The sequence below is a fragment of the Salvelinus namaycush genome, chromosome 37 (genome assembly GCF_016432855.1).
Source record: "Salvelinus namaycush isolate Seneca chromosome 37, SaNama_1.0, whole genome shotgun sequence".
In the NCBI taxonomy this organism is placed as follows: Eukaryota; Metazoa; Chordata; class Actinopteri; order Salmoniformes; family Salmonidae; genus Salvelinus; species Salvelinus namaycush.
The window spans coordinates 3,467,750-3,487,012 of record NC_052343.1 but is presented as its reverse complement, the minus strand read 5'-3'; the positions used below and the strand labels follow the sequence as shown (position 1 = coordinate 3,487,012).

Here is a 19,263-nt window from a genome sequence, read left to right as displayed (position 1 = left end):
TTGTAGAGCATAGAAACTCGTAACAGGCTTCTATAGGAAGTGGGAGAGGAAACCCTTCTCTTTACCAACCACTAACTCAGAACACATGTTTGATCTGCCCATTTCTCCTTTTTCTGAAACAATAGTGCTTCTACACCTGCATTGCTTGCTGTTTGGGGTTTTAGGCTGGGTTTCTGTACAGCACTTCGAGATATTAGCTGATGTACGAAGGGCTATATAAAATAAACTTGATTGAATAGTAGGTCTTATGCAAGTATAATATAATGTCTAGCTAGCTATATGATTGTCTATAAAACTGTTGTGCTCTGTGTTATATTTTTGTGTATGCATGATATGCATCTACGTGAGCTTGCATTGCTCGGTATTAACATTTTTGCAACTGCTTATGAATGCACTGCAGCTTTAGTGCCGAAATTCCACATTGCGTCGTGTGTGCGCGCGTTTCGTGCATGAAAGGGAAAAAGAGGGCGAGAGAGAGCAAAGAGTGATTTTCATATACTGTATAATGTTGTATCTGGGTCAAGCTGTATGTGCATTTAATACAGCTAATAAATCATGGTGCTGAAATCACTGTGCTGAACTGCTCAAATAACTATCAAAATGAATCTGGTTAAAGTGATTTTTTTTTTTTTTGTTGACAGTCTGCTGCTTGTCATATGACATCACTCTGAGAGGACAATGGCAGCTGCATGGCCTGAAGTCAAAAACCAGATCTGCAGGATCTCAGCCAGTTTAGTCACTTTTGTTTTATTACCTACGCATAGGAAAGGAGGGGGGGTGGGGGTGGGAGAGAAGGACATTTAGAAGGAAGAATCAGAGTGGGTTTCGAGAGTTGGAGAATACAATCTCATTGGATTAAGAGTTTGGACAAGGGTGGGAAAGAGGGATAAAGTGAGGAAAGGAGGGAGGAGTCGGTGAGAGAGGAAGATTGAAAGAGAAAGACCAAGAGGGAGGGAAAGGGAGGGGCAGAAATTGGCTCAGAAGAGCTTCATTGTGCTTGTGTTCGTCTTCGGCTCAGACAGCACAGGAAGTGGAGGGAGTGTTGGAGACGCAACCCTTTGCGTCAAAACTATTTCACTGCCTTATTTTTCCTCTTTGAATTCTTCATCCTCTGTGCGTTATTTTGTGTTTTGCTGAGCGTGCGTGAAAACTCCTTGTCGACACCATGGATAACTTCCAGACCGTCCTGCGCTTTTTCATGAACCAGAAGGCCACCATTGGCTACAGCTTCATGGCCATCCTGACCATCGGGGGAGAGCGGATCTTCTCCATGGTCTCCTTCCAGTGCCCCTGCAACCACGACCAGAACTTTGCATACGGCATGACCTTCCTGCTGGGCCCAGGCCTGGTTCTGCTGGTGCTGGGTCTTTTCTTCAGCAGCAGGCTGTGGCGCCTCTACACTGGCTGTTGCCTCAACCCCGTTAAGCTATGCCCCGGGGGCAACTGTTTCACCTGCCTCAAGGTGTTTGTCAAAATCTTCTCCGGTGCCTGTGTGGCCCCTATCATGTGGCTGTGTGTGGCACTGTTGAACGGGACCTTCTACGAGTGTGCCGTCAGTGGGCTGGATAATGACCTGGTGCTGGATATGTTCTGTAAGAACAGGACTTTGATGTGCCGGGAGGAGCTGGCCCGTGTGCCCTGCAGCAAGTCCAATCTGCCCAGTGACTTGAACATGGAACTGTTGCTCATGTTCCGGGCTCAGTCACAGGTGAGTGCAAGCAGCAGTCAGGCCCTGTTTGTGACTTTTGTATGGTGGAACGTCATATTTTTCAATGTCATATTTCACAGCTGCAAATGCTGGTACGAGTCAGACCAAAATGAAGGCGTGATTCATTGATATACTTTACTATCTGTAATTCAGTTGGCTGTAAGCAACACTATTGGAGTTTATTACAAACAATTATTATTATTATTGAAAAAACGGTTGGCATTCTTTATTCATTTTATGTGAGCGTGAGTTTTGGTTCCTGTCTGTACATCCCCAGATACTAGGCTGGTGTATTATCATCATTTCAGCCGTACTAGGGCTCCTCGGGACCTGCTACACCAACTGCCGCTCGAAGGTGAGCTACCTGCAGCTCACCTTCTGGAAGTACTACGTAGAAAAGGAGAAGGAGCAGTTCGACACATTCGCTATGGAGTACGCATCCAAGCTGGCCGAGAGGAACCTGAAGAGCTTTTTTGAGAACCGTGAACCGGAAGTATTCCCATTCCCCAACCACAAGGCCTGGGAGGAGATCTCGGCCCTCTACACCTTCTCCAAGAGTGAGCAGTACTACAGCACCCTGCAGAGGTATGTGGAGCGTGATGACGAGAGACTACTGCCCTGAAAAAAGACCAGTCATGGCGCTTGACCACGACACAGAGATGAGCTGAGAGAGGCGTGGATAATGTCATATAAATACATATCCAGAGAAGAATGCAGATTTATTTCACGAACACTACATTGGGGACATTGTTTTAAACTGTTTCTATTGACAGTGTATGAATTATAGTATATCCTATTTGTTTGACCTTTTATAAATGACATGCAGTATATACTATAGATTTAGCTCACAGACTGAGGAGAGGCGTTGTTGCCTGCATTTTCCCCCAAAGCACTGATCTACACAGAACACCATTCAGGAAGTTATTACCAGTGACACAGCAGTGATTACCAAAGAATGCAGCCATTGCAGAAGTGGTAAAGCAGCAGGGCTTCTTGTCTGCTGATTTGAAAAAGTCTCCTCTACCTCTCTTTGACATGCCTTTGAGGCATTTCGTTCACTTTACTGGTAGATAATGGTAGGAGAGATATTGTAATTGTGTAGTTTTAATATGGAATTTTGTATGTAGTATTGCACCACACCATGAACGCTACATGCATGACAGAGTTGTAACATGCAATTTGCTTGAAATGTTTACACAACTCAATGTTTATAGAATTATGACAACTTGAGCACAATCTTAAAGTGTCTTTCTATGATGGTACAAGTGAAGCAGCTCACTTTATGTTGTATGGTAATTTGGGGATAACTAGTCTTGTCCAAGCAATACGTTTCGGTCTGCCATTACTGCCTTCCTGTTCAGTTATTAATGTCAATAGTAGTCAGTAACTCACAAATGAAGAGGTAATAAATCATGTATGACATACGGGATATTCTCACTGGAATCTACAAAAGATTTAGTGGCCCCTGTTTGTTTTTTGTTCTTCTCCTTTCTAACATCTGTAAAACCATGTAATGTGTAAGCACTAAATTAACCTGTACATAGAACCTTATTTGAACATGTTGCATTATGCCTGATAAAACCATTTTAGGGTGGTGAGTTTGTGTGTTAAAACTGTCCACATTCCACCATGTTTGACTAAGGGGAGAATGCAGCCATATCGGTGTAGTTACAGTGCCTTCGGAAAGTATTCATACCCCTTGATGTGTTCCACATTTTGTTGTGTTACAGCCTGAATAAAACATTTGTTAAATTGATTTTGTTTCTCACCTGTCTACACACAATACCCCATAATGACAACATGTTTTTATAAATTTTTGCAAATGTAATATAGAAATATTCGAATTTACATAATTATTCACACCCCTGAGTCAAGACTTTGCAGAAGCACCTTTGGCAGCGATTACATCTGTGACTCTATCTGGACAAGTCTCTAAGATTTCCACACCTGGATTGTGCATCATTTGCCCATTATTTTCAAAATTCTTCAAGCTGGTTGTTGATCATTGCTAGACAACGATTTTCAGATCTTGGAATAGATTTTGAAGTAGATTTAGGTCAAAACTGTAACTTGGCCACTCAGGAACATTCACTGTCTTCTTAGTAAGCAAGTGTAGATTTGACCTTGTGTTTTAGGTTATTGTCTTGCTGAAAGGTGAATTAATCTGCCAGTGTCTGGTGGAAAGCAGACTGAACCAGGTTTTCTTCTAAGATTGTGCCTGTGCTCAACTCCATTCCGTTTAGTTCTTATCCTGAAAACTCCCAAGTCCTTAATGATTACAAGCATACCCATAACATGATGCAGCCACCACTATGCTTGAAAATATGGCGAGTGGTACTCAGTAATGTGTTGTATTGGATTTTTTTTCCCAAAGATAATACTTTGTATTCAGGACAAAGTGAATTGCTTTGCCACATTTTTTGCAGTATTACGTTTGTGCCTTGTTGCAGACAGGATGCATGTTTGGAATATTTATATTCTGTAGAGGCTTCCTTCTTTTTACTCTGTCAATTAGGCTAGTATTGTGGAGTAAATACAATGTTGTTGATACATCCTCAGTTTTGTCCTATCACAGCCACAGTGACTGGGTGTATTTATACACCATACAAAGTGTAATTAACAACTTCACCATGCTCAAAGGGATATTTGTCATTTTTTTTGTACCCATCTATCAATAAGTGCCCTTCTTTGCGAGGCATTGGAAAACCTCCTTGGTGTTTGTGGTTGTATCTGTGTTTGAAATTCACTGCTCAACTGAGGGACCTTACAGGTAAGTGTATGTGTGGGGTACAGAGATGAGGTAGTCATTCAAAAGTCATGTTAAACACTATTGTTGCACACAGATTGAGTCTATGCAACTTATTATGTGACTTTTTAAGTACATTTCCACTCCTGAACTTATTTAGGCTTGCCATAACAAAGTGGTTGAATATTTATTGACTCGAAGACATTTCAGCTATTCATTTTTAATTGATTTGTAAAAAATCGAATAAAAACCTAATTCCGCTTTGACATGATGGAGTATTTTGTATGGGTCAATTCAGGCTGTAACCCAACAATGTGGAAAAAGTCAAGGTGTGTGAATACTTTCGGAAGACACTAGGTGTACGCGTTAAGACCTGCCTTCTCAGACAACCCAGGGCCTCAGGCACCAAGTGCTTCTCATCTCAGCTCTCTACAGTATATGTAATGGATAACTTTCATTACCGTTGAATGCTTTGTTTCCTCAGTCTTGGAAGGTCAGAAGGCATTTTTTTTTAAAGAACTATACACTGACTGTACAAAACATTAAAGACACTTTCCTAATATTGAGTTGTACCTGGTCCTTTTGCCCTCAGAACAGCCTCAATTCGTTGGGGGCATGGACTCTACAAGGCGTCGAAAGCATTCCACAAGGATACTGGCCCATGTTGACTATTACTGTAGATATGTGGTGGAGTAGGGGCCTGAGGGCACATAGTGTGTTGTGAAATCTGTGAATGTATTGTATTTCAAAATTGTGTAAACTGCCTTAATTTTGCTGGACACCAGGAAGAGTAGCTAATGGGGATCCATAATAAATACAAATACAAATGCTTTCCCACAGTTGTATCAAGTTGGCTGGATGTCCTTTGGGTGGTGGACCATTCTTGATACACACAGGAAACTGTTGCGCAGGAAAAACCCAGCAGCATTGCAGTTCTTGACACAAACTGGTGTGCCTGGCACTTATTACCATACTCTTTTCAATTGCACTGAAATCTTGTGACTTGCCCATTAACCCTCTGAATGACACACTTACACAATCCATGTCTCAATTGTCTCAAGGCTTAAAAATCCTTCTTTAACCTGTCTCCTCCTCTTCATATACACTGACTGAAGTGGATTTAACAAGTGACACCAATAAGAGATCATAGCTTTCACCTGGACTCACCTGGTAAGTCTAGGACATGGAAAGAGCAGGTGTCCTTAATGTTTTGTACACTCAGTGTAGATCTATGGGCCAGGAAAAGCTGTATTCCATGGTTCGGTCTTCTTTAATAAACAGCCACTACAAACTTCGGCTAACTTTTGCCACAAGGTAACAGTCAAAGGGAATGGAGCGTGTATTTTTCTAATGGCCAAATCAGCTGAAATCAACTCAAATGAACTCCAAATTTGGTTTAATTTTACTAATAGGCAGGGCACTGAATAAAAATAAATCAATCAGCACGAATGCTCCCAAATTAAAAAGGTTAGGAGCACAACATAAAATTCAGGAACAAAATTGATTGAGATACTGTATAGCCTATGTTGGGCCTATATTAATTCCAGCTACATCTGAAGCACGTGCCCTAGAAATGAATATGTAACCCTGTTAAGACATTTGTTTAGTACAAAAAGCTAATGTTGATGCAAATACAGTTGAAGTCAGAAGTTTACATACACTCAATTAGTATTTGGTAGTATTGCCTTTGAATTGTTTAACTTAGGTCAAACATTTTGGGTAGCCTTCCACAAGCTTCCCACAATAAGTTGGGTGAATTTTGGCCCATTCCTCCTAACAGAGCTGGTGTAACTGAGTCAGGTTTGTAGGCCTCCATGTTCTCACACGCTTTTTCAGTTCTGCCCACACATTTTCTATAGGATTGAGGTCAGGGCTTTGGGATGGCCACTCCAAGACCTTGACTTTGTTGTCCTTAAGCCATTTTGCCACAACCCACAATTCTTGGGGTCATTGTCTATTTGGAAGACCCATTTGTGACCAAGCTTTAACTTCCTGACTGATGTCTTGAGATGTTGCTTCAATATATCCACATCATTTCCTGCCTCATGATGCCATCTATTTTGTGAAGTGCACCAATCCCTCCTGCAGCAAAGCACCCCAACAACATGATGCTGCCACCCCCGTGTTTCACGGTTGGGATGATGTTCTTCGGCTTGCAAGCTTCCCCCTTTTTTGCAAACCGTAGTCTGGCTTTTTTATGGCGGTCTTGGAGTAGTGGCTTCTTCCTTGCTGAACGGCCATTCAGGTTATGTCAATATAGGACTTGTTTTACTGTGGATGTAGATACTTTTGTACCTGTTTCCTCCAGCATCTTCACAAGGTCCTTTGCTGGATTGATTTGCACTTTTCGCAGCAAAGTACGTTCATCTCTAGGAGACGGAATGCATCTCCTTCCTGAGCGGTATGACGGCTGCGTGGTCCCATGGTGTTTATACTTGCATGCTATTGTTTGTACAGATGAACGTGGTACCTTCAGGCATTTGTAAATTGCTCCCAAGGATGAACCAGACTTGTGGAGGTCTCCAATTTCTTTTCTGAGGTCTTGGCTGATTTCTTTTGATTTTTCCCATCATGTCAAGCAAAGAGGCACTGAGTTTGAAGGTAGGCCTTGAAATACATCCACAGGTACACCTCCAATTGACTCAAATGTTGTCTATTAGCCTATCAGAAGCTTCTAAAGCCATGACATCTTTTTCTGGAATTTTCCAAGCTGTTTAAAGGCTCAGTGTATGTAAACTTCTGACCCACTGGAATTGTGTTACAGTTAAATAATTTGTCTGTAAACAATTGTTGGACAAATTACTTGTGTCATGCACAAAGTAGATGTCCTAACCGACTTGCCAAAACTATAGTTTGTTAACTAGTCGTTATAGTCGTTCTGCCCCTGAACAAGGTAGTTAACCCACTGTTCCTAGGCCGTCATTGAAAATAAGAATTTGTTCTTAACTGACTTGCCTAGTTAAATAAAGGTAAAATAAATAAATAAATAGTTTGTTAACAAGAAATTTGTGGAGTGGTTGAAAAACGAGATTTAATGACTCCAACCTAAGTGTATGTAAACTTCTGACTTCAACTGTAGATAGGAAAAAAAGAAGCAGACATTGAATATCCTTTGAGCTATGGAATACCTTTTGAGCATGGTGAAGTTATTAATTACACTGTGGATGGTGTAAATACACCCAGTTAATACAAATATACAGGCGTCCTTCCTAACTCAGTTGCCAGAGAGGAAGGAAACCGCTCAGGGATTTCACCATGGTAACTTTAGAACAGTTACAGAGTTAAAAGGCTGTGATAGGAGAAAACTGAGGAAGGATCAACAACATTGTAGTTACTCCACAATACTAACCTAATTAACAGAGTGAAAAGAAGGAAGCCTGTACAGAATACAAATATCCTGTTTGCAACAAGGTACTAAAGTAATACTGCAAAAAATGTGGCAAAGCAATTAACATTTTGTACTGAATACAACGTGTTTTGTTTGAGGTAAATCCAATACAACACATTACTGAGTACCACTCTCCATATTTTCAAGCATAGTGGTTGGTGGCTGCATCATGTTATGGGAATGCTTGCCATCGTTAAGTACTGGGGAGTTTTTCAGGATAGAGAGAAATGGAATGGAGCTAAGCACAGGCAAAATCCTAGAGGAAAACCTGGTTCAGTCTGCTTTCCACCAGACACTGGGAGATGGATTAACCTTTCAGCAGGACAATAACCTTAAACACAAGGCCAAATCTACACTGGAGTTGCTTATTAAGAAGACAGTAAATGTTCCTGAGTGGCCGAGTTACAGCAAATTTTTGTGTAAACAAATTAACAACAGACTTTCAGCATGCTTATAGAGAAGAGGACACAACATTTTCTGCACTGACACAAGTGACTGATGAGTGGTTGAAAGAAATTGATATTAAGAAGATTGTGGGAGCTGTACTGTTAGATTTCAGTGCAGCCTTTGATATGATTGACCATAACCTGTTGTTGAAACAATGTATGTGTTATGGCTTTTAAACTTTAAAAAAAGAGCTATCTATCTAATAGAACAGAGAAGGTTTTATTTAATGGAAGCTTCTCTAATGTTAAACATGGACTGTGTGGTGTGTCGCACGGCAGCTCTCTTGGCCCGCTACTCTTTTCTATTTTGACCAATGACCTGGCATTAAATGAGTAGCCAGTAATAAACTGGTCCTGAACATCTCTTAAACTAAGAGCATTGTATTCGGTACAAATAATTCCCTAAGTTCTAGACCTCAGCTGATTCTGGTAATGAATGGTGTGGCTGTTGAGCAAGTTGAGGAGACAAAATTAATTAGTGTTACCATAGATTGTAAACTGTCACAGTCAAAACATAATACACATAATTCCCTAAGTTCTAGACCTCAGCTGATTCTGGTAATGAATGGTGTGTCTGTTGAGCAAGTTGGTGGAGACTAAATTCATTAGTGTTACCATTGTAAACGTCACAGTCAAAACATATTGATTCAATGGTTGTAAAGATGGGGAGAGGTCTGTACGTGATAAATAGATGCTCTGCTTTTTTGACACCAGACTCCACAAAGCAAGTCTTGTAGGCTTCATTTGTATCTTATCTTGATTATTGCCCAGCCATATGGTAAAGTGCTGCAAAGTACGACCTAGTTAAGTTGCAGCTGGCACAGAACAGAGCGTCTCGTTTTTCTCTTCATTGCAATCAGAGGGCTAATATCAATAATATGCATGCCAGTCTCTCTAGGCTCAAAGTTGAGGAGAGACTGCATCGCTTCTTGTTTTTATAAGAAACATTCCTATGTTGGAAATTCCAATTAGTTTGCACAGTCAACTTACACACAGGACTGACACACTTACCCCACCAGACATGCCACCAGGGGTATTTTCACAGTCCCCAGGTCCAGAACAAATTCAAGGAAACGTACAGTATTATACAGAGCCATGATTGCTTGGAACTCCCTTTCATCTCATATAGCACAAGTGAACAGCAAACCTGATCAAAAATAAATACAAAAATCCACACCTCACAACTCTTATCCCCCATGTGACCTACTGGTTGTGTCCCTGAAACACTACAGCGAGCAGGCCTTTCTAATCGACCTGGCCGGAGTATCCTGGAAGGATATTGATCTCATCCCGTCAGTAGAGGATGCCTGGTTATTTTTTTTAAATGCCTTCCTCACCATCTTAAATAAGCATGCCCCATTCAAGAAATTTAGAACCAGGAACAGATATAGCCCTTGGTTCTCTCCAGACCTGACTGCCCTTAACCAACACAAAAACATCCTATGGCGTTCTGCATTAGCATCGAACAGCCCCCATGATATGCAACTTTTCAGGGAAGCTAGAAACCAATATACACAGGCAGTTAGAAAAGCCAAGGCTAGCTTTTTCAAGCAGAAATGTGCTTCCTGCAACACAAACTCAAAAAAGTTCTGGGACACTGTAAAGTCCATGGAGAATAAGAACATCTCCGCCCAGCTGCCCACTGCACTGAAGATAGGAAACACTGTCACCATCGATAAATCCACTATAATTGAGAATTTCAATAAGCATTTTTCTACGGCTGGCCATGCTTTCCACCTGGCTACCCCTACCCCGGCCAACAGCACTGCATCCCTCACAGCAACTCGCCCAAGCCTTCCCCATTTCTCCTTCTCCCAAATCCAGTCAGCTGATGTTCTGAAAGAGCTGCAAAATCTGGACCCCTACAAATCAGCCGGGCTAGATAATCTGGACCCTTTCTTTCTAAAATTATCTGCTGAAATTGTTGCCACCCCTATTACTAGCCTGTTCAACCTCTCTTTCGTGTCGTCTGAGATTCCCAAAGATTGGAAAGCAGCTGCGGTCATCCCCCTCTTCAAAGGGGGGGACACTCTTGACCCAAACTGCTACAGACCTATATCTATCCTACCCTGCCTTTCCAAGGTCTTCGAAAGCCAAGTCAACAAACAGATTACCGACCATTTCGAATCCCACCATACCTTCTCCGCTATGCAATCTTGTTTCAGAGCTGGTCATGGGTGCACCTCAGCCACGCTCAAGGTCCTAAACGTCATCTTAACCGCCATCGATAAGAAACAATACTGTGCAGCCGTATTCATTGACCTGGCCAAGGCTTTCGACTCTGTCAATCACCACATCCTCATCGGCAGACTCGACAGCCTTGGTTTCTCAAATGATTGCCTCGCCTGGTTCACCAACTTCTTCTCTGATAGAGTTCAGTGTGTCAAATCGGAGGGTCTGTTGTCCGGGCCTCTGGCAGTCTCTATGGGGGTGCCACAGGGTTCAATTCTTGGACCGACTCTGTTCTCTGTATACATCAATGATGTCGCTCTTGCTGCTGGTGAGTCTCTGATCCACCTCTACGCAGACGACACCATTCTGTATACTTCTGGCCCTTCTTTGGACACTGTCTTAACAACCCTCCAGACGAACTTCAATGCCATACAACTCTCCTTCATAAATACAACTCTCCTCTCCTTCATAAATAAGTACTCCGCACATTCAATTATCTGTAAGGTCCCTCAGTTGAGCAGAAATGGAATAGAGCTAAGCACAGGCTAAATCCTAGAGAACACCTGGTTCAGTCTGCTTTCTACCAGACACTGGGAGATGAATTCACCTTTCAGCAGGACAATAACCTAAAACACAGGGCCAAATGTACACTGGAGTCGCTTACCAAGAAGACTGTGAATGTTCATGAGTTACAGGTTTGGCTTAAATCTGCTTGAAAATCTATTCCAAGACTTGAAAATGGTTGTATAGCAATGATCAACAAGAAAATTGACAGAGCTTGAAGAATTTAGAAAAGAATAATCTGCAAATCTTGCTCAATCCAGGTGTGGAAAGCTCTTGGTGATTTACACAGAAAGATTCACAGCTGTAATTGCTTCCAAAGGTGCTTCTACAAAGTATTGACTCAGTGGTATGAATAATTATGTAAATTAGATATTTCTGTATTTCATTTTCAATAAATTTGCTAACATTTCTAAAAACATGTTGTCACTTTGTCATTTTGAGGTATTGTGTGTAGATAGGTGAGAGAAAAACATATATTTAATCCATTTTGAATTCTCGCTGTAACACAACAAAATGTGAAATAAGTCAAGGGGTATGATTACTTTCTGAAGGCACTGTATCTGTAAGGTACTTTGGTCAAACAGGGAATTTCAAATAGATTCAACCACAAAGACCAGGGAGGTTTTCCAATGCTTCGCAAAGGGCACCTATTGGTAGATGGGTGAACATTTTAAAAGCATACAGTGAACATCCCTTTGAGCATGGTGAAGTTAATAATTACATGTTGGATGGTGTATCGATACACCAGTCACTACAAAGATACAGGTGTCCTTCCTAACTCAGTTGCAGGAGAGGAAGGAAACCGCTCAGGGATTTCACCATGAGGACAATAGGGACTTTAAAACAGTTACAGAGTTTAATGGCTGTGATAGGAGAAAACTGAGGCTGGATCAACAACATTGTAGCTACTCCACAATATACTAACCTAAATGACAGAGTGAAAAGAAGGAAGGTTGTACAGAATAAAAATATTCCAAACATGCATCCTGTTTGCAACAAGACACTAAAGTAATACTGCAAAAAAAGCAATTGTCCTGAATACAAAATGCTAAGTTTGGGGCAAATCAAATCCAATACAACACATTGCTGAGTACCACTCTTCATATTTTCAAGCATAGTGGTGGCTGCATCATTTTATGGGTATGCTTGTAATCGTTTCGGACTGGGGAGTTTTTCAGGACATAAAAAAACAAAACTGAGCTAAGGACAGGCAAAATCCTAGAGGAAAACCTGGTTCACTCTGCTTTCCATCAGACACTGGGAGAGGAATTGATCTTTCAGCAGGACAATAACCAAAGGCCAAATTTACACTGGAGTTGTTTACCAAGAAGACAGTGAATGTTCCTGAGTGGGTGAATTACAGTTTTAATTTACAGTAAATCTGATTGAAAATCTATGGCAAGACTTGAAAATGGTTGTCTAGCAACTACCAATTTGACAGAGCTTGAAGAATTTAGAAAAGAACCATGGGCAAATATTGTACAATCCACGTGTGCAAATACTTACCCAGAAAGACTCGCAGCTGTAGTTGCTGCCAAAGGTAATCCTAACATGTATTTACTCAGGGGTATGAATACTGATGTAAATTAGATATGTCTCTATTTAATTTTCAATAAATATGATAAAATCCCTAAAAACTTGTTTTCACTTTGTCATTATGGAGTATTGTGTGTAGATGGATGAGAAAAAAAACATATATTTAATCCATTTTGAATTCAGGCTGTAAACAACAAAATGAGGAACAAGTCAAGGAGTATGAATACTTTCTGAAGGCACTACATATCAATACATGTATGCTTTGAGGGCATACTTTATCATCTAGGCCTACTGTTTGAATATAGCGTATCCTTCTGTTAGTACTTTAAATAAAAGTGTTTAGCCAACACCACAAGTTGAATGCAGGCTGAACAACGTCCCTTGACCAATGCAATACATTCCCTGTTGCCGGGCACAGGTGCTCCCTGTCATGTGAAGTGGCCTCTAAGATCTCCTTATGGCACCACAATAGAATAGCACAACCAGATCACTTGTGACTTGCGTTTTCACTGCGATTAGAGCACTCCGTTTGAAATATCAACAGTAACATATCCCTTTACCCGATTGCAAGGCTTGCTGCTCTTTCAATAGATTCAACTCCAGCACAATGTTATCAATCTGTTTCTTTAGCTCCTCAATGGCAGCATTATTTTCAGCATCTAATGTTGACGAAATTGGAGTAGAATCAACACAGTTTTACAACTAAAACTATACCAAGGAGGACGGTTTATGGTTGAGCAGTATTGTGCTCGACTTCTTATCTACCCAAAGTAAATGATAAACTAACATTGACTCCAACATATTGAACATTTAGAAAAAACATATAATTCTTTCCACATGGAGATAAAATGTGTCCTACCTGTCTTTCCGCCCTTTTTCTTAGACGAGGTCTGTTGGAATGTGGATTACCCGAGAAGCCATGCACGTGTATGTCTTAGTTGCCTATTTTTCTACTGATATGATGTGTAAATGATAGTTTATGTTTCCACTACAAGTCAGGAAAAATCTGTTTCGAGAATTGCCACTGTGGGAGTTGACAGAGGAAATCTCACCTTTGAGAGAACAAATGTTTAACAGATGTCAAACTGACGTTTGTTCTTTTATTCCCTTCTTATTTTTTATGCGCAGGATGTTCATTGATGACTTTTTAGCCCTGTTGAGGCGGGAGTGACATTAGCTCTACGTGTTAACATAGGTTACCCATATGCTTCCTTTTTGGTTCCCATAATGAAACATTTAAGGGCCAATTCCTATTTTACCATTAGCCTACGTATTTTCCCCTGTACCTTGTATTCTAAATTGAACAACACGTTGTCGGGCAATTAGAATTAAATGAACAAAGCAGAATTAGTATAACCTTGTATAAACATTAGGACTATAACTGTTAGCCTGTGCATCTAGTACCATAACAAAATGTGACAAAGTTGTATTAGTAAACTCAGGCACTCTTTACAGACATATGTTCTAATTGTAGTAGAGTACTGTCTGAGGTCCAGGGAGTGCGTTTTCTTTGTTCCAGGGGCTCCAATGGGCTAAGGGTTGGGTGGATTGGGGGCTCCATAGACCCTGCATCTGGTTGTTCTCAGCTAGCTGGACAAGGATTTGCTGACACGTGGCAGCCTTACGCCATGAAAAAAGAGTGTGCTTTGGAGTGTGTGTTTGTTTTTGTATTTCACATGCGCAGACCACAGATTCCCATTGCTAACCGAATCTATGAGAGCTGTCTCAAACTTGTGGCCATGCCAAAATGCAAATATATCTCACACGTTTCATTGCTGTGGGGGAGTATAAGAAGAGTTTATTTCCAAAACGCTGTATCATTTTTTTCTCTCACATTTGCGTTTTTTCATCAGAAATGATTACTTATCGTACCTTCATGTGTGTGTAAAATATTACTGTTCTCAGATTTTTTTATTCATAAAATGTTAGATGTGTTTAAAAAAGTTTTTGACAAAACGCTATACAGTGCCTGCAGAAAGTACTCACACCCCTTGACTTTTCCCACAGTTTGTTGTGTTACAGCCTGAATTTAAAATAGATTGAATTTAGATTTCTTTTCACTGGCCTACACACAATACCCCATAATGCCAAAGTGGTATTGTGTTTTTAGAAATGTTTACAAATGAATACAAAATGAAAAGCTGAGTCAATAAGCATTCAACCTCTTTGTTATGGCAAGCCTTAAATAAGTTCAGGAGTATAAACTGGCTTAACAAGTCATATAATAAGTTGCATGGACTCACTCTGTGTGCAATAACAGTGTTTAACATTCTTTTTGAATGACTACCTCATCTCTGTACCCACACAAAAAATTATCTGGTAGGTCCCTCAGTCGAGCAGTGAATTTCAAACACAGATACGACAACAAAGACGAGGGAGGTTTCATGATGCCACACAAAGAAGGGCACCTATTCGTAGATGGGTAAAAAAAATGAGCAGACATTGAATATCCCGTTTAGCATGTTTTCTATTTTATTTTATTTAACTAGGCAAGTCAGTTAAGAACAAATTCTTATTTACAATGACGGCCTAGGAACAGTGGGTTAACTGTCTTCTTCAGTGGCAGAACGACAGCTTTTTACCTTGTCAGCTCAGGGATTCGATCTAGCAACCTTTCGGTTACTTTCTCAACACTCTAACCACTAGGCTACCTGCCGGTGACGTTATTAATTCCACTTTGTATGGTGTATCAACACACAGTCACTACAGAGATACAGGTGTCCTTCCTCCTTCCTACTCCACAATACTAACATGAATGACAGAGTAAAAAGAATGAAGCCTGTACAGATTAAAAATATTCCAAAACATGCATCCTGTTTGCAACTAAAGTAACTTTTTGTCAAGAATACAAAGTGTTAGGTTAGGGCCAAATACAATACAACACAAACTGAGTACCACTCTCCATATTTTCAAACATAGTGGTGGCTGCATAATGTTATGGGTATGCTTGTAATCATTAACGACTGGGGAGTTTTTCAGGATAAAAAATACATGGAATGTAGCTAAGCACAGGCAAAATCCTAGAGGAAAACCTGGTTCAGTCTGCTTTCCACCAGACACCGGGAGATGAATTCAAATCTACACTGGAGTTGCTTACCAAGAAGACAGTGAATATTCCTGAGTGGCCGAGTTACAGTTTTGACTTAAATCTACTTGAAAATCTATGGCAAGACCTGAAAATGGTTGTCTAACAATGACCAACAGCCAATTGGACAGAGCTTGAAGGATTTTGAAAATAATAACGGGCAAATATTTTATAATCCAGGTGTGGAAATATCTTACCCAGAAGAGACTTACCCAGAAAGACTCAGCTGTAATCGCTACCAAAGGTGCTTCTACAAAGTATTGACTCAGGGGTTTGAATACTTATGTAAATGAGATAGTTCTGTATTTCATTGTTCAATACATTTGCAACAGTTCTGAAAATATGTTTTCAATTTGTCATTATGGGGTATTGTGTGTAGATTGGTGAGATTTTTTTATTTTCATACGTTTGATACATTTTGACTTATGGCTGTAACACAACAAAATGTGGAATAGGTCAAGGGGTATGAACACTTTCTAAAGGTGCTGTATATCCAATGTTTAGGTGGAATGGAATGTTTATATACTGTATATTTGAATGTGATATGTGGTTGTCTCACCAAGCTGTCTAAATATAAATGCACTTACTGTAAGTCGCCCAGGATAAGCGCATCTGCTAAATGTTTTATATATATATCTCATATTACTGAATTGAATTATTTATTATCATTGGTAGAGAGAATGCCAAGAGTGTGCAAAGCTGTCATCAAGGCAAAGGGTGGCTACTTTGAAGAATCTCAAATATAAAATATAACTATTTTTTGGTTCGTACATTTTCCCGGTATCCAATTGGTAGTTACAGTCTTGTCCCCTCGCTGCAACTCCGTACGGACTCGGGAGAGGCGAAGGTCGAGAGCCGCGCGTCTTCCGAAACACAACCCAACCAATCAGCACTGCTTCTTGACATAATGCCCGCTTAACCCGGAAGCCAGCCACACCAATGTGTTGGAGGAAACATCGTACACCTGGCGACCTTGTCAGCGTGCATGCGCCCGGCCCGCCACAGGAGTCGCTAGAGCACGATGGGACAAGGACATCCCTGCTGGCCAACCCTCCCCTAACCCGGACGACGCTGGGCCAACCGTCCCATGGTCTCCCGGTCACGGCCCGCTGTGACAGAGCCTGGACTCGAACCAGAATCTCTAGTGGCACAGATAGCACTGCGATGCAATGCCTTAGACCACTGCCCCACTCGGGAGGCCGTGTCAAAACTTTTTACTGGTACTGTATATACACTACATGACCAAAAGTATGTGGACACCTTCTTGTTGAACATCTCATTTCAAAATCATGGGAATAAATATGGAGTTGGTCCCCCTTTGTTGCTATAACAGCCTCCACTCATCTGGGAAGGATTTCCACTAGATGTTGGAACATTGCTGCGGGGACTAGAACATTAGTGATGTAGGCCAGTAGTGAGATTGGGCACTGATCGGAGTTGGCGTTCCAATTCATCCCAAAGGTGTTCGAAGGGGTTGAGGTCAGGGCTCTGTGCAAGCCAGTCAAGTTCTTCCATACTGATCTCAACAAACCATTTCTGTATGGACCTTGCTTTGTGCATGGGGGCATTGTCATGCTGAAACAAGAAAGGGCCTTCCCAAAACTGCCACAAAGCTGGAAGCACAGAATCGTCTAGAATGTCTTTTGTATGCTGTAGTGTTAAGATTTCCCTCCACTGGAACTAAAGGAAAAACAGCCCCAGGAACCATGAACCATGGAACCATGAAAAACAGCCCCAGGCCATTATTTCTCCTCCACCAAACTTGACAGTTGGCACTATGCATTCGGGCAGGTATCGTTCTCCTGGCATCCGCCAAACCCAGGTTTGTTTGTCTGACTGCCAGATGACAGGATTCATCACTCCAGATAGTGTTTCCACTGCTCCAGAGTCCAGTGGTGGCGAGCTTTACACCACTTGGCATTGCACATGGTGATTTTAGGCTTGTGTGAGGCTGCTCGGACATGGAAACCCATTTTATGAAGCTCCCGATGAACAGTTATTGTGCTGACGTAGCTTCCAGAGGCAGTTTGGAACTAGGTAGTGAGTGTTGCAACCGAGGACAGACGATTTTTACGTTCTGCGTGCTTCAGCACTTGTGTGGCCTACCACTTCGCAGCTGAGCCGTTGTTGCTCCTAGACGTTTCCACTTCACAATAACAGCATACAGTTGACCGGGGCAGCTCTAGCAGGGCAGAAATTTGACAAACTGACTTGTTGGAAAGGTGGCATCCTATGACGGTGCCACGTTGAAAGTCACTGAGCTCTTCAGTAAGGCCATTCTACTGCCAATGTTTGTCTATGAAGATTGCATGGCTGTGTGCTCGATTTTATACACTTGTCAGCAACGAATGTGGCTGAAATAGCTAAATCTACTAATTTGAATAGGTGTCCACATACTTTTGTATAGGTAGTGTAGCTGCCATAAATGTATCATTTGTACATTTCTTTATTACAAATGTAGTTATTTGTTACATTTGATTCGGTAAAACATTTAAACTCAGTTTTTCACAATTCCTGACATTTAATCCTAGTAACAATTCCCTGTCTTAGGTCAGTTAGGATCACCACTTTATTTTAAGGATGTGAAATGTCAGAATAATAGTAGAGAGAATGATTTATTTCAGCTTTTATTTCTTTCATCACATTCCCAGTGGGTTAGAAGTTTACATACACTCAATTAGTATTGGGTAGCATTGCCTTTAAATTGTTTAACTTGGGTCAAACGTTTCGGGTAGCCTTCCACAAGCTTCCCACAATAAGTTGGGTGAATTTTGGCCCATTCCTCCTAACGGAGCTGGTGTAACTGGGTCAGGTTTGTAGGCCTCCATGCCCGCACACGCTTTTTCAGTTCTGCCCACAAATATTCTATAGGATTGAGGTCAGGGCTTTGTGATGGTCACTCCAATACGTTGACTTTGTTGTCCTTAAGCCATTTTGCCACAACTTTGGAAGTATGCTTGGGGTCATTGTCCATTTGGAAGATCCATTTGCGACCAAGCTTTAACTTCTTGACTGATGTCCTGAGATGTTGCTTCAATATATCCACATAAATTTTCCTCCCTCATGATGCCATCTATTTTGTGAAGTGCATCAGTCCCTCCTGCAGCAAAGCACCCCCACAACATGATGCTGCCACCCCGTGCTTCACGGTTGGGATGGTGTTCTTCGGCTTGCAAGCCTCCATCTTTTTCCTCCAACCATAACGATGGTCATTATGGCCAAACAGTTCTATTATTGTTTCATCAGACCAGAGGACATTTCTCCAAATAGTACAATCTTCGTCCCCATGTGCAGTTGCAAACCGTAGTCTGGCTTTTTTATGGCGGTTTTTATCCCCCTACTGTATTTATTTTGCTCCTTTGCACCCCATTATTTCTATCTCTACTTTGCACATTCTTCCACTGCAAATCTACCATTGCAGTGTTTTACTTGCTATATTGTATTTACTTCCCCACCTTGGCCTTTTTTTTGCCTTTACTTCCCTTATCTCACCTCATTTGCTCACATTGTGTAACGATTCTCGTCTGGTGAAGGAGAAGAGGACCAAAATGCAGCGTGGTAAGTGTTCGTCATATTTTAATTTAAACCTGAACACTACACAAAATAACAACGATGAGA

General features: G+C 41.2%; 1 protein-coding gene across 1 annotated transcript; it reads left to right on the top strand.

Moving 5' to 3' along the window:
• The first annotated feature begins 1,165 nt into the window (after positions 1–1,165).
• LOC120031516 (calcium homeostasis modulator protein 5-like) lies at positions 1,166–3,464 on the top strand. The gene is made up of 2 exons (XM_038977297.1): positions 1,166–1,708; positions 1,986–3,464. Exons 1-2 carry the CDS (start codon positions 1,166–1,168, stop codon positions 2,328–2,330), a joined length of 888 nt encoding a protein of 295 aa, XP_038833225.1. The 3' UTR covers positions 2,331–3,464.
• The last annotated feature ends 15,799 nt before the right edge of the window (positions 3,465–19,263 follow it).